The following is a 14,556-nucleotide window of genomic DNA, read 5'->3' as shown; positions in this document are numbered from 1 at the left end:
TTTCTTTTTGCGTTTTTTATCATATCTCGATAACAAAAACATAAGAGCTCAGTTATAATTATTTATTACTTTTTGTTATATAATTTTATAATAATCAAAGCAATTTTGATCTGTAAAGTATAAACATTTTCACATATTTATATACTACGCTGATTGAAGTATCAAAATTCGAAGTAAACTAGTTGAAAGGCTTTTGAGAAAAGTTTAAAATATTTTTAAGTAGAAGTTCTTGATATAATATATTTGTAAGGAAATAAACAACGTTATATGCTTTATATACAAAAACCTATTGATAAATTTTGATGAACTATTCTGCTGTAAAATTTTTAATTTTATTTTTTAGAAATACAATTAGCATTTACTAATCCAATGAAATTTAATATACTCTCAAATTAATTCAAATCCCTATAAGACAACTGCAATAAACATTTCATTAAGGAATTGTATATTTCATTGCAAATTAAAAGCTCAGGGTAAAATAAAGGTGAAACTAAATTTAAATAATAAAAAGGTAAAAAAAAAATTCATTAAAACAAAAACAATTTTACAATTTCGTTTAAAAAAAATGTAAAATCTTGCATACATTCAAAGTCTTTCGTATTTTAGAATTATATTTAAAAGTAACATTAAGAGAAAAAAAATACTTTGAAAGTTATATTTAAAGCATTATTTTTTTATTATTGCAGGGCTGTAACCAGGTTTATTGCAAGAATCATTTTCAAGTTATATAGGCAGATATACACAATGTCCTCCCCATTAAAGTGTTTACGATTAAAAATAACCATACTAGGTTAAAAATAATTAATCCTTTCAAAATAACTAAATTATCTAAACTATTAATAGTTAGAAAATAAGTAAGTTTATTTCCAATATACTAAACATAGAATTTTATAGAAGAATGCACACAACCAATCAATATATATTATTATCCGTTTACTCAGTTCATCCAGCAATGTTTTTCAGATTGTTAATTTCGGAGGGAATCATGCCATCTCTTGGTTATGGTCAAGCATTTTGTTTTGCTCTGTATCATCGATTCCGGCAATTTAGCCAATAAATTCATATAAAACCAAATTTGCATATTGTTTAATTATACATAAGTTATTTATAACATAAGTAAAATAAGATATAGAATTAAATTTAAGGTTACACTCATTTCAATTTTAGTTAACTTTTATTTCTAATAGACAATTCTTAAAGAAAAATACAAATAGAATGCATTTGGAACATTTAGGGAGCCCCCAGAAATGTGGGAGCCCTAGGCCTGGGTCTCATGATGAATCAGCCTCTGACAATCAGGAAATCATTAAATAAAATTTAAATCTAGACATATGTTTATTTGAAGAATATAGAAAACATGGATTATTAGAATATAAAATTATAATAAGAACCTTCTAATGCGATTATTCTTTTGTGTATTCTTATTTAAAATTCATTTTTATTTCCATGATTTTAAGGTCGCATTATTATTCTTAAATTCAGGACTATCAAAAATTTTGTTTGCTTTAACTGTTTCGACAAGCTCGATAAATAATGTCACTAGGTACAAATTATAAAAAAAGGTCCAAGTTATCCTTTTTGGCACAAAAAGGAGGAAGGAAGATTAAAAAATATTTTGCAAATAAAGAAGTGAACTATTAAAAAAAAAAAAATCCATTTCTTCCTCTTATATCGGAGAGTGTTGCCAACACTACACCTAATTATAATGTTCTTTCCAAAATTACGTAAAATGGCGACCAAGAAAAGAGCCCGAACAAAAGAATAGAGGGGTCGAGATTAAATGAAGGGCTATAAATTAATCTTCCCTGTCTTTTAGAATAATCATACGTAATAATGAACAATTGTGAATATGAGATTGTGATTAATGAAAAAGAACTTTTTCTCTGGAGGAAAAGGGAAGCGTTGAACTTTGTCAATCACTGAAAACCCGCAATCATTCTGGTTCCATTTCTAGTTTTCCCGCCAAAAACAGATTTCATAGGCGTAGCTTGGGAAGTGTCTTTTTTATTAAGGTCAACATATAAATAGGCTTCCAATTGCCGGATAAGCTTTAAAAAAAGTTGTGGGTTTGGTTTCATCAAATAGGTAGACTCGTCTTTTTCATTTCTCATGGTGGGAAAATAATAACCCTTACTGGAAAAGTTGTGTTTTTGATATCCAAAGATGGTAAGTGTGAATCTTTTTATCTCTCTTGTATCGCATACCTTTTTAACTTTTGTTCTTTTTAAAAATGGTTTTTAAAAGTGGTGATAAATTAAAATTGAAAAATAAATTGCATGAAAACATATTTTTATGTTTCTCCAAAGCTTAAAGAGACCATTGTCTGATTACTATGTAATTATATATATATTAAATGTATTCATATGTAGTGATGGTTAAATTCATTCGAAATTTATGAATCTAATGATAAAATAAAAAATAAAATCTTAAAGTTTTGTCATCAATTTAAATATAGAAATAAAATCTTTTGAAAAATCCAGAAAAATTTGTTGCTATCTTCTTGAAGCAGAATTTTAATTAAACATATTTTTCATACTTTTTTATTTATTTTGTAGTAATTTAGGTCAAAATAAGACAAAAATATTGTAATTAGCATTTTGATAATTTATTGTTATGAAATACAACATCAAACAACATAATTGGATGGTTTAGTCATGTTAAGTGTTAATGGATCGTGTTAAGTGCTGTTTTAGTGACTTCCGATAAAATTAGCTTTCGAATGTTTAGACACAGCTATTTACTAAACATTTTCCCCCACTTGAAATCGGTGCCTTATTTTAAAAAAATTCGCAGAATCAATAAGAAGCAATAAATGCTCCATATTTACAACCTACCACATGTGAGCCTAAATTTCAGATGAGAGTTCTTAAATTTTTTTCAACATGCTCTATTTTTAAGGTCTTCAACGGTAATAAATTTAAAAAATAATCAGTATTATAAGATTTAGCTAGGAATGAACAGTGCCAAAAGTTATTTAAGTTATTATTCACGCTTGATAATAGAAAACGTTATATTTATAACTGATTAATATAGATCCGTAACATGCATATCTATATCAGTAACATACATACATAATTTGTTCTGTTCTTAAAAGTTAGGCATATTAACTTGAAGCTCATTAGACCAAATGCTTATAATAATACAACGGATGCTCAATAATAATGTAAAATTTTAAATTTATATTTGATTAATTTACATTATATAGCTTTGTATTACGCATATTTCTGAGAAAATATGCATATATTTTTAAAATTTCGTCCGGAGTACTTATAATAATACAACCTATATATGAAAATACTTTAGAATATTCACATTTGAGTATAATTTAAAACGTTGTATTCATGAATTACATTTACATTATTACATTTAACATTATTACATCATAACATTATTACATTTCACTATTTTATGGATATAAAAAATCGTTCGATACAAAATATCTGTTATCAAAATTATCCAATTATTCCCTTAAATATGGCAGATCACTATCTAAAAATGTAACCCTTAATAAACTGAAAACGAAACCTTTTCTATTAAAGTCAATATTTCCAATAAAATTTAACACTGGTTCAGTGTTGCCATCTTTTTTTAGAAAATAAACTAAAAGTGGATCTTTTCTAAACGTTTTCGGTCTAGTTTACTGGTAGTGAGATCTCTAGTTGCGGTGCTTTTGCACGAGGTTATGTAACTGGATACACTCCGTTCATAATGTTGCATCGTGTAAATTACGGTTAAACGTGAATAAGCTTGAAAACGGTAATTTTTTAATAAATGTTGAGTAATTTTTTTCTAAAAAATGCTTTGTTTGATGCATTTTCTTTGTTAATATGTTATAATATAGTCAAATTCTGTTTTAACGAGAAAATAAGCAGCAAAACTATTTACTAGTCATATCAGCTTGTTAAACACGAGTTGGTTGAAATTATAAGAAATAAAAGCCATTATGAATAAAAATGAAAATGCTTAAAAATGAATTTCTTTTTGTAACTCTTCATTTGCATTGTATTGAACAAGGTTAACTTTTTGCAATTATAGAAACACAATCAATTCCATGGTTTGCATAGCAACATTTTCTGTCAGTTATTACAATTGTGTGATTCATGTCAAGATATAATGAGAAATTTACAATTCGTTTAAAATTGTAGGTTTTTCAAAGTGTTATCTTGCATATTTAAATTTTTAATAATTAGTTCGATTTTTGTTTACAAAATTTATGATTTGTTATTATTAGACAGAGTATTTCAAATACTACTATAAATAATCAATAATAATTTAAAATATCAATTTTTTTATAATATTTTCAAACGTTATGTTTACGTTTGCAAATTTTAATTGAAATATATATCAGTTTTTTATGTTACATTTGAAGCGCATTAGACCGAATACTTTGAATGATTCAATAAATATTCAATAATAATTTATTAAACTTTAAATTTATATTTGATTAATGTATTTTATATAGCATTTTAATATTCACATTTGAAGAATGGGAATAGTCGAATTTTAAATGCTATGTTTACATGTGATCAATGTAAATGGTGAAAATATTTATCTATTTTAAAAATTTCGGCATAGTTACTTTTTCCCTTTAAGTTTATTAGACCAAATGTTTTGAATATACAACAGATATTCAATTATAATTTAAAACTTTAAATTTAAATTTGATTAATAAATATATATATAAATATAACATATATATAATAATAAAACTATAAATGACATATATATATATATAATATATATAATATATATTAATATATAATTCTGTGAAAATGTGTATTTGTTGTTAAATTTCCGTTGTATTTAATATCCGTTGTATTAAATTTGAATATTCTATCAATATTATAAATTTTTAATAATACTATAAAAAAATTCACATTTGATAATAATTTGAAATGCTATATATTTATATTTTATCAATATTATAGTTCCGTAATATGCTTATCTATAGCCGTAATATGCATATATCGTTTATCTGTTTTCAAAATTTCGGCATATTTAATTTTTATCTTGAAGCACATTAGATCGAATATTTTAAGTAATTACAACGGATATTCATTAATAATTTAATAAATTTATATTTGGTTGATATATACTATACAGTTCTATATTATGCATATTTCTGTTGTGCACTGCATGTTCTATATTATGCATTGGTTTTTAAAATTCAGTTGTATTCAATTTTTACCCTTAAGTGAATTATACCGAATATTTTGAATATTCTATCAATATTTAATAATACTAAAAAATATTCACACTTGATAATATCTTAAAACGCTATATTTATATTTGATTAATATAATGCATATAGCTATATCAGTAACACACATGTACCATTCATCTGTTCTTAAAATTTCGGCATATTTAATTTTTACCTTGAAGTGATTAGATTGAATATTTTATTGAAGCAATTAGATTGATTAGATTGAATATTTTAAGTAATTACAATGTATATTGAAGCGATTAGATTGATTAGATTGAATATTTTAAGTAAATACAATGTATATTGAAGCGATTAGATTGATTAGATTGAATATTTTAAGTAATTACAATGTATATTGGAGCGATTAGATTGATTAGATTGAATATTTTAAGTAATTACAAGGGATGTTCAATAATAATTTAACATTTATATTTGATTTATATATATTAAATAGCTTTGTATTATGCATATTTCTGAGAAAATAAGAATTTATTTTTAAAATTCCGTTGTAGTTAGTTTTTAACCGGATATTAGCCGGAATACTTAGAATAATACCATCTATATTTAATAATACCTTAAAATATTCATATTTGATAATATTTATATTTATATTTGATCAATATATATAGTTTTGTAAAATGCATATTTGGAGGAAAATATTTATCAATTATAAAATTTCATAGAATTCAATTTTTACCTTGAAGTGAATTAGACCGAATACTTCGAATAATTAATTATGCAGTAAATAAACACAGTCCTATTAAATGAGAGAAAACACCTTTAGCTTCAAGGCAATGGAAGTGATTTAATGTTGCATCAGGAAAAGATAAATAACAGTAATTGTCCATTCACTGCGGGTCATAAAATTAATACCTAGCAATTTCACTAACAACCAACTGTTTAGATCAGCGTTTAGCTTTAGGTTACTATAGTTATTCTGTTTTTGTCTTAGAAGCAAAATCTTTATTCTACACTGAAAAGAAAAATGATCAAAACTGTTAGAATACGGTAAAGTTTACCGTGTTTTTGACTCTATGGGAACACCTAAAAGATTTTTATTGAAGCGCTTTTGTTATGATACTGGTAAAGTTGGCAATAAAATATTATTTCATAATAAGTGAAAAAATTTCGAAAATGTGGTAAAATTTGGTAATTTTATAAACATAAAAACCTTTTATTCGGTAAAATTTGCTTTTGAAAATATTGTGTTTTTTGCTAAATGTGTGGTTATAAGAAGTATAATTTTCAAAACTAGAATTCCTGGCAATCCGTTAAGGTATGAACGGAATAATTAACAAATTAAAGGTTTAAATACCGTATCTTTTGATTTTATCAATTGCCATTACCATGCAGTATAGTAATTATGCGAGAATTATTTCTCTGTGTAGGTACTTTTGTTTTTTATTATTATTTTATTTGAAATGTTATATTTTATCTAATAATGCCTACTAAAAAAATAAATTTAGGGAATATCTAATATCTTTCTCTTGCGTTTGGGATTGTTTATCAATCGTTTATTAAAAAAAAGTTTTATGCCTACATTTTATTTTATTTTAAATTTTATAACCGTCATTGAACAGCCGACCCAATTTTTAATTTACCACAATCAATGACTAAATACCTAGCCTTGTAATATTAAACCCAACCCATAAGACTAAGGAACTTATGAGTCAAGTATTGGGAGGAAATTTTGCTTTCGTGGGGGACTTTGTTGATGAAACTAGACCGCACTTGCGATTCTTGGTGAGGAAAACCCTGAAAACTACCTCTCACGATTAGCCTGACGACAAGGGAATTCTAACCCATGATCCGTCTACCTCTGAGGATATTTTACTTCAGCACTGTGGTCGGTGCAAGCAGGCTGCGGAATTCGTAAAGAGTGTGCTTACATTTGTCATTTTCTTTTAATATATAACAAGTGCAAGGTGTTTGTCATGTGTTTGTATTTTTAACTCCGGCTTTGAGAAGTTTCAATTAAGTCCTTTTTGATAAAAGTAAGAGTGTGGGATTTTCAACCAGCATTAGTTCGAGTATTTGAAAATCACCATTTGTAATGAGTTTTTAATTAATTTCACTGTAATTATACTGTAATTTCACTGTAATTATTAACATACGTTCACAATACATTTATTATATTCATTTTAATTAAAATTGGTCTTACATTATGCTTATAATATAAATATTGCATATAGCCAACTATTAACTCTTGTTTAATTATCATAAATTATTTAGATATAAGTTAATCTTTTAGAACCAAATGAACTTAAATATATGCAAATAACCCAGGCTCTAGTTTGCATTAATAAAGCATTGAATAAAATTTCGATTGTGGAAGATTTCTAAAGTAATATTTCTTTATAATTGAAAGACTTTATTAAGAAGTTTAAAATTAAATAAATTAAATCTTTACAAGCAAATCCTGTGAATAATACAGAATGCAAGTTAAAAAGATATTTGATTTAAAAATTTTTGGTAAACATAAAATATTTCGTTATCTTTGGGTTAGTTTAAATTTAACACTATTTAACATTAGTTGCAGCATATTTCATGCAAAATATTGCTATTTTTTTTTAATAAAAATTACAATAAGCAAATAATTAAAAAAGGGTTAGCATCGGATGATCGTTAACTTAAACTATCACTGTTTTGTCAATAAAACACTTAAATACACTGTTAGAAATTTCTTTTAAAAAATGGTTAAATAACAATTTATTTAAGTGTTATTTTACCATACTGAAACAAAGCAGTCAAATAACCATAAATAAGATGGTATTCAATCTGTTGACTATGAGAAAAACCGCTTATTAACTGCTTTCACATACTACGGTTAAAAACCAGAATTTTATCACACCAACTAGGCCCATCTAATGAAGCTACTTAGTTCCTTTCTGATGGGTACATATTACAGCCGAGGGCTAATCGGTCAATCTCACAACTGATAGAATGGAGGTAGGTTCGAGTCCCAACGTTGACTCCACAAAATTTCCTTTACTCTCTTCAACACATGAAGTGTTTTCAGTGTCCTGTAATTCCCAATTCATGACCCTTGTCTATTGGAATGCAATACTGTCCTTCTCTTATAGACAGCAGCACCATAAGGCTGCTGAACTATCTCCAATGTTTTGTTTAAAAAAATTTTTACGGTCGTGAAACCATACTAGTTCTTATTGAGTAAAAAACCGTATGGTTTTGTATTCATGGTTTTTTTAACCATACTACTTGTAAGCAGTTTAAAAACCGTAAAGGTAAAAAAAATATTCTTTACCGTAAACTTTACGGTAACTTTTAGAATGAAAATTCTAACAATGCATTGCTTGTTTTCAACTTTTTTTTTCGAAAATTGAAATGAAAATAAAACCTATCACGCAAAAAATAGAAAAGAAAAAGCAAAAAATTAAAAAAAAATACAGAATGAAATACGAAATGTAATTATATAAAGCGAGTAGCAAATTCAAATAAATTTACACATACCATTATCTTTCAAAAATGACTTAAAATATTATCGTAACAAGTTTGACAGATTATAAAATATAAAAATAGAAGCGTAAGTGGAGGATAGAGGGAACCTTTTACGGTGCGTTCTCATTGGTTGGCTTTCGGCGGCTGTTGTTTATATAAATAGTTAAATAATATATTATATAATATTTGAATTGTTAACAATTTAACAATGCAAAATTTAAATTTATACTTTCCTGTGAGTAAAGTTAAAACTTATTCATTCTTGTTCTAATTGTTAAATTATAGTGTCTAAGTTAAATTTAAGAGTTAGTGAATTTAATACTAAATTAGTGAATTTAATACTAAATAGTGAATTTAATACTAAAAGAGAGTGTATTTAATACTAAATTCACTCTACGTGGAAACTATCAATTTTGTCATAATAAAATGTAGTAAATTCAATCAAAATAACCGAGAAAGTCTAACAAAATATATTCTTAAACAATACAGAGTGTGTTTTCATGTTCACTTACTCATTTTATGTGTAAATTTACTTAAAAGTGTGATATCGAATTCTTAAAGTAAAAATTCTGTATCTTCAAAATTTCTAGAAAAGTATAATTGATTATCTTTCAAAAGTTATAAAATTAGATATTATTTATCTCTTTTAAATACTGTAAACCTATTAAGAATTCAATATCTTATTTCTCATTAAGTTCGTTAGCCTTTCTTTGAGTAGATATTTGTGGTTGTCAATAAGTCTTCCTCCTATGTTTAGTGTGTCAAATATCAACTTATGCTAGAATCATAAGCAATATTATGACTTTAACATAAAAGAATGGTGTCACGGTGGTTTTTCACTCAAGTTGTGCCATCAAAATTAGAAAGGGAGAAGGATGTCAGGAAATCTAACTGACGGATGAAAAATATGTATATATAAATATATTTCCTTTAGAGATGAATATATAAGACCATCCTTAAATACATGATTATAAAAAGCTATATATATTTTAAATTTATTCATTGTAGCCATGTCAATCAGTTCTCTCTAGACTTATAAATGAGCGATGAAATAAACCGAACAAACATATATAAGGGAAAGATGAAGAGCTTTATGAGTTATGAATAATAATTTTAATTAAATTCTATATTTGTTTCAAATGTCCCAGCTTATTAAATCTTTGATAGGAAAGTTAATTATACCATTTTTTAAACCACTGCCTCATACATTAGTCCCCATCTTAAAATATGTAATCATTCATTTGAAGATAATAACTCGTAATTAGAATTTTTGCTTATAATTGGATTTTAAAACAGAAAGTCCTCAAAACATAAACGTGCGTCACAGAACAATCTAAGTCCCCACAGAAGAATTAATTCCCAAGTTACAACGAAAATTTTATATGCTGTTATTAATTTTGTTTCATTATAAAAGCAATCATTCACGATTCTATATTTAAATAATAAACTCTCAAACTTTTAAAACTTTTGTATTGGATATAATTCTGCTCCTAATATATATTGGATAGAGTTATGAGATAATATGAAGATGACTTATACGAACGTAAGTACTTGTGATATATATTTATAATTATAAGTCTTCTATCAGAGCAATAGATATAATTCTGCTCCTAATATAGTTAGATGATGAAGTTTTAAGATAATATGAAGATAAGTACTCATATATTTATAATAAGTCTTGTGCCAGAACATTAGATATAATTCTACCCCTAATATAGTTATACAGGGTTATTCATAATTCCCTCCGCCTGTAAACGCCCTTTTTCTTTACTACAACTGCCTTCAGTGGTACATGTTATCGCCATCTACCGGCAACTGCTTAAATTAAAACTTGAATACTTTCGGACAAATTTCATATGTTCTTTTTTGCCATATTCGTCTTCGTTTTTTTACTATAACGCTTCGAAACCCCGGAGGGAATTATGAATAACCCTGTATAATAAATTGAAAAGATAATATGAAGATAAATACTTTTTTAAGTCAACAGTCAATTTTTTTGTAAGGTTTTAGTTGAACAATGATTCTACTATTGCTTATATTTTTTGTGATAGAAAACCCTATGAGAGTTTATCATCTAATTACCAGTTTCACTCAGCCGAGATTTCACGATGATCTTTTACCATTATTTGCTTGTTTTCTTACTTTATGTTTTCGCTTCCTAACATTTTTTATAATTTTTATATTTGTTTATTTTATGTCCTTCATTAAGTAACACAAAAATTACTTTTCAATTTTTAGCTTTGCGCAGTATAGCTGCATCTCGCACTTGCGCCATTGGATTCTGCATTTAGTCAATTAAATGTCTTTGATTGAGCCACTCGATTGATATGAAAGTGAATGAGTGGTTTTTGATTACGTAAACAATTCTTTAATTATATAGCTAAAGTTTTATCAAAAATAAATAAATCACCTAGCGTGATGAGTTTTTCTCTTTGATAGCAGGGTTGTTTATCGAAAGTTCCAAATTCTTTTTTTAGAAATTTTAAAAAGAGAAAATACTTTTAATGAAATTTTTTATGAAATTGATTCCTTACAATTTCAACGTTGTGTTGTCATTCCTGAATTTAATAACTGAATTAAAGGTGGCTAAAATAGGAAACACAAAATGCAGTTCTCATCTGGCGAACCGTGGGAAGTTTTCGAGTTTTCTTTCACAAGTTATGCGAAAATCGAAGAGTGTTGATGTTATTCTAGTTTACTGAGTTGGTTTAGTGCTACAGAGTTAAGGTAATATTCATTGATATTTTACTGATAAGGTTAAGAATGAAAATAAATAAATAAATAAATAAACAAAAACATGAAAATAAATAAATAAACGAAAAACATGCAAATAAATAAATAAACAAAAAACTTGCAAATAAATAAATAAATAAATAAACAAAAAACATGCAAATAAATAAATAAATAAATGAACAAAGAACATGCAAATAAATAAATAAACAAACAAAAAACATGTAAATAAATAAATAAATAAACATAAAACATGCAAATAAATAAATAAATATATAATACCCCGCAAATTTTAAGTTTGAAAAGGGCTATTTCCTAGTTGAATAATAAGTTATTAAAATTATTTCATTCAAAGAATAAGATCATTACCAGTTGATAAGGATTAATAATTATCTTCATAAAAACAGGAGAAATAAAACATCTCTAATTAGCCTATTTGCATGGTATTTTAGTTAATTTAAGTCTCTGCAATGTAAAATAGTTTCTAAATTGATAATATTCCTTATATCTCATAAAAACTTACAATGGAACATATTCTCATTGTTTTCCAGCATCCATTGTAATGAAATAAGCATTTTCGTGTTAATAAACCTTTTTTTAATATGGATATGAAATATTAGGCTAAGCAGTAAGTCAAAGAACGAAAATGGTGTCAAACATTAAAAGAAATATTTTATTAACTTAACTAGATAGAGTCATTGAATTATGCTAGCAATTATTTGACAACTTAGATATGATATTATAAAGATGATTAGCAAGGAAACAGTCGTCAATCAAGGTGATGTTTATTCCTTTTTCTGCTTCATCCATGCCAAATTTTAGGATGGGATTAGGTTTTATAAATATATATATATATATATATATATATATATATATATATATATATATATATATATATATATATATATATATATATATATATATATATATATATATATATATATATATATATATATATATATATATATATATATATATATATATATATATATATATATATATATATATATATATATATATATATATATATATATATATATATATATATATATATATATATATATATATATATATATATATATATATATATATATATATATATATATATATATATATATATATATATATATTTATTTTAAAGAAAACATAAATAAATATGTTCATGAATTTTTTTATGAGCGTTATCGACGAATTTTATATTTTTATTTTAATTAAATAATATTAGTGCTTATTTATTGCTCCAAGCTAATGAATGATCTTAATGCTAATGTTAAATTTTGTAAGTTGCATTGCTAAAAACTTTGATTTAAATGTTAATATTTATGGAATTATTGTTACAAATGAACTATTCAAACATTTCAATTTTTTAAAAACTTATTTAGGGTGTATTTATTTAATTGTTTTCACGATTTTTAGAGAAAAGAAAGCAAAAAACATATTGTTTTAAAATTTTAAACTATGTTTATTTAAAATTTTAAGTTATGCTTATTTAAAGTTTTAAACTACGTTTACTTAAAATATTTAATTATGTTTATTTAAAATTTTACCAATATTTACATTTTCATTTATTTTTCAATAATTATAAAAGTAAAATTTTTTATTGTCAATACCTAAACAACGCAGATAGAAGATAATTGCACAATTTTATTAAAACAAAAGTGTTTTAACATCCTTCAAAAACATTTTATATCGAATTAAAGTTTTTCTTTTAGTATACTGTGTTGCAAATAATAAATTCTTTTTTATTCAGTGCATATTCACCTCGATGCAAATTTTCTGACAAATTTACTTAATGATCAACAACTTGCAAGAGGTTACTGAGCCAACAAGCAAAAAACGAATTTTTAAACCTATGCCAATAGGTTGAATTCATCTTTTGCTTGCTAAGTTTGCAAAAACCTCAAATATCCTACTTAGTTGGTGTGAGCGATGGTTCAGGGAGTAGAGTGCTCGCCTTCCAATGAGGCGCACTGGGTTCGAATCCCAGTAATGGCTGGTCGATACGAATACCGCATCCGGCTTGCTCTGATCACAGTGCTGATGTAAAATATCCTCACTGGTAGACGGATCATGGGTTAGACTCCCCTTGTAGGCAGGTTGACCGTGGTTTTTTTTGTGGTTTTCCACGCCATGTAAATCAAAAGCGATTTAGTTCCATCAAAAAGTCCTCAACGAAGACAATTTCTCTTAATACTTCATCCAGGAGTTCCCTTGTTTTCTGGATTGGGTTAAAAACTACAAGGCTGTGGAGTTGAATATTCGTAGTCGTAAGCCCAAAAAATTGGGTCGGCTGTTCAACGATGGTTATAAATTAGTTGATGTAAACGATATTTTAAGTTACAAAATCAGACTTACTTTCTTTTAATAAACCTATATTTGTTTTCAACAGATTTGAATTTCTGACCCTCAAAATATATGGGGGGGGGGGGGAGTAGTAGCCGAGATTAGGGAATTTTGGTCCCATTAAATTTGTCAGGAGAGCGGTCGAAAGTTTGGACCCCTTAATGCTCATTTTGGTTTTTGCGTATTTCATCGTATGTTAACAATGTTTTAAGCGAATTGAAAATTTTTTACACAATTTTAAAATTCTTTATCCAAAGATAGTTTCGCACATAAGTCATCATTAATAATTATTCATTATTTTTGTTATTATTTTATTAAATAATAATCTAAACAATTTTATATTGCAAGGTATATGGATTTGGCTACATTTTAAAAAAAAAAAATAATTTTATATGTCAAAATACAAAATTCGAATGAATTGAGTCAAATAGCTCCTCAGTAATCGAATTTTAAAAATGTCGTTTATTTAAACACGTAGCTATTGCTTGTATTCATTCCTTCCATTCATTTCTGCATTCATTATTTGCATTCCGTACTTCCATTTATTTCTGTGTCAAACACTGATCGTTGTACGTAAATTATTTTTGCACGTTACGCAAATCTTTCATACGTTTCTCAAAAATGATCACTTTAGAAAAAATTTATCTCTGCATCATTTTTGTGAAATACACATAATATTAGATTAATCATTTTAACTGAGCTAAAAAATATTGAAAGACAAAATTATCCTTTCAAAGTGAGTGAATACTCTTGAAATCACATGTAATTTTGAACAAACTAACCAATAAAATTCCCCTAGCGATCGTTTCTATAGAAACGAT

At 25.8% G+C, this 14,556-nt stretch overlaps 1 protein-coding gene across 1 annotated transcript in view; it reads left to right on the top strand.

Moving 5' to 3' along the window:
* Window positions 1-2,034: 2,034 nt before the first annotated feature.
* LOC107446213 (uncharacterized) overlaps window positions 2,035-14,556 on the top strand; it is a 57,103-nt gene continuing 44,581 nt past the window's right edge. The window contains exon 1 of the mRNA XM_021148158.4: window positions 2,035-2,166. Coding sequence (XP_021003817.2) covers window positions 2,164-2,166 — 3 coding nt within the window. The 5' untranslated portion in view covers window positions 2,035-2,163. The remainder of the gene's footprint in view (window positions 2,167-14,556) is intronic.

The sequence above is a fragment of the Parasteatoda tepidariorum genome, chromosome 9 (assembly GCF_982258835.1).
Source record: "Parasteatoda tepidariorum strain Cologne lab strain chromosome 9, Ptep-v5.0, whole genome shotgun sequence".
Classification (NCBI taxonomy): domain Eukaryota; kingdom Metazoa; phylum Arthropoda; class Arachnida; order Araneae; family Theridiidae; genus Parasteatoda; species Parasteatoda tepidariorum.
Note: the sequence above shows the minus strand (reverse complement) of the source record. Positions and strands in the feature narration are given on the sequence as shown.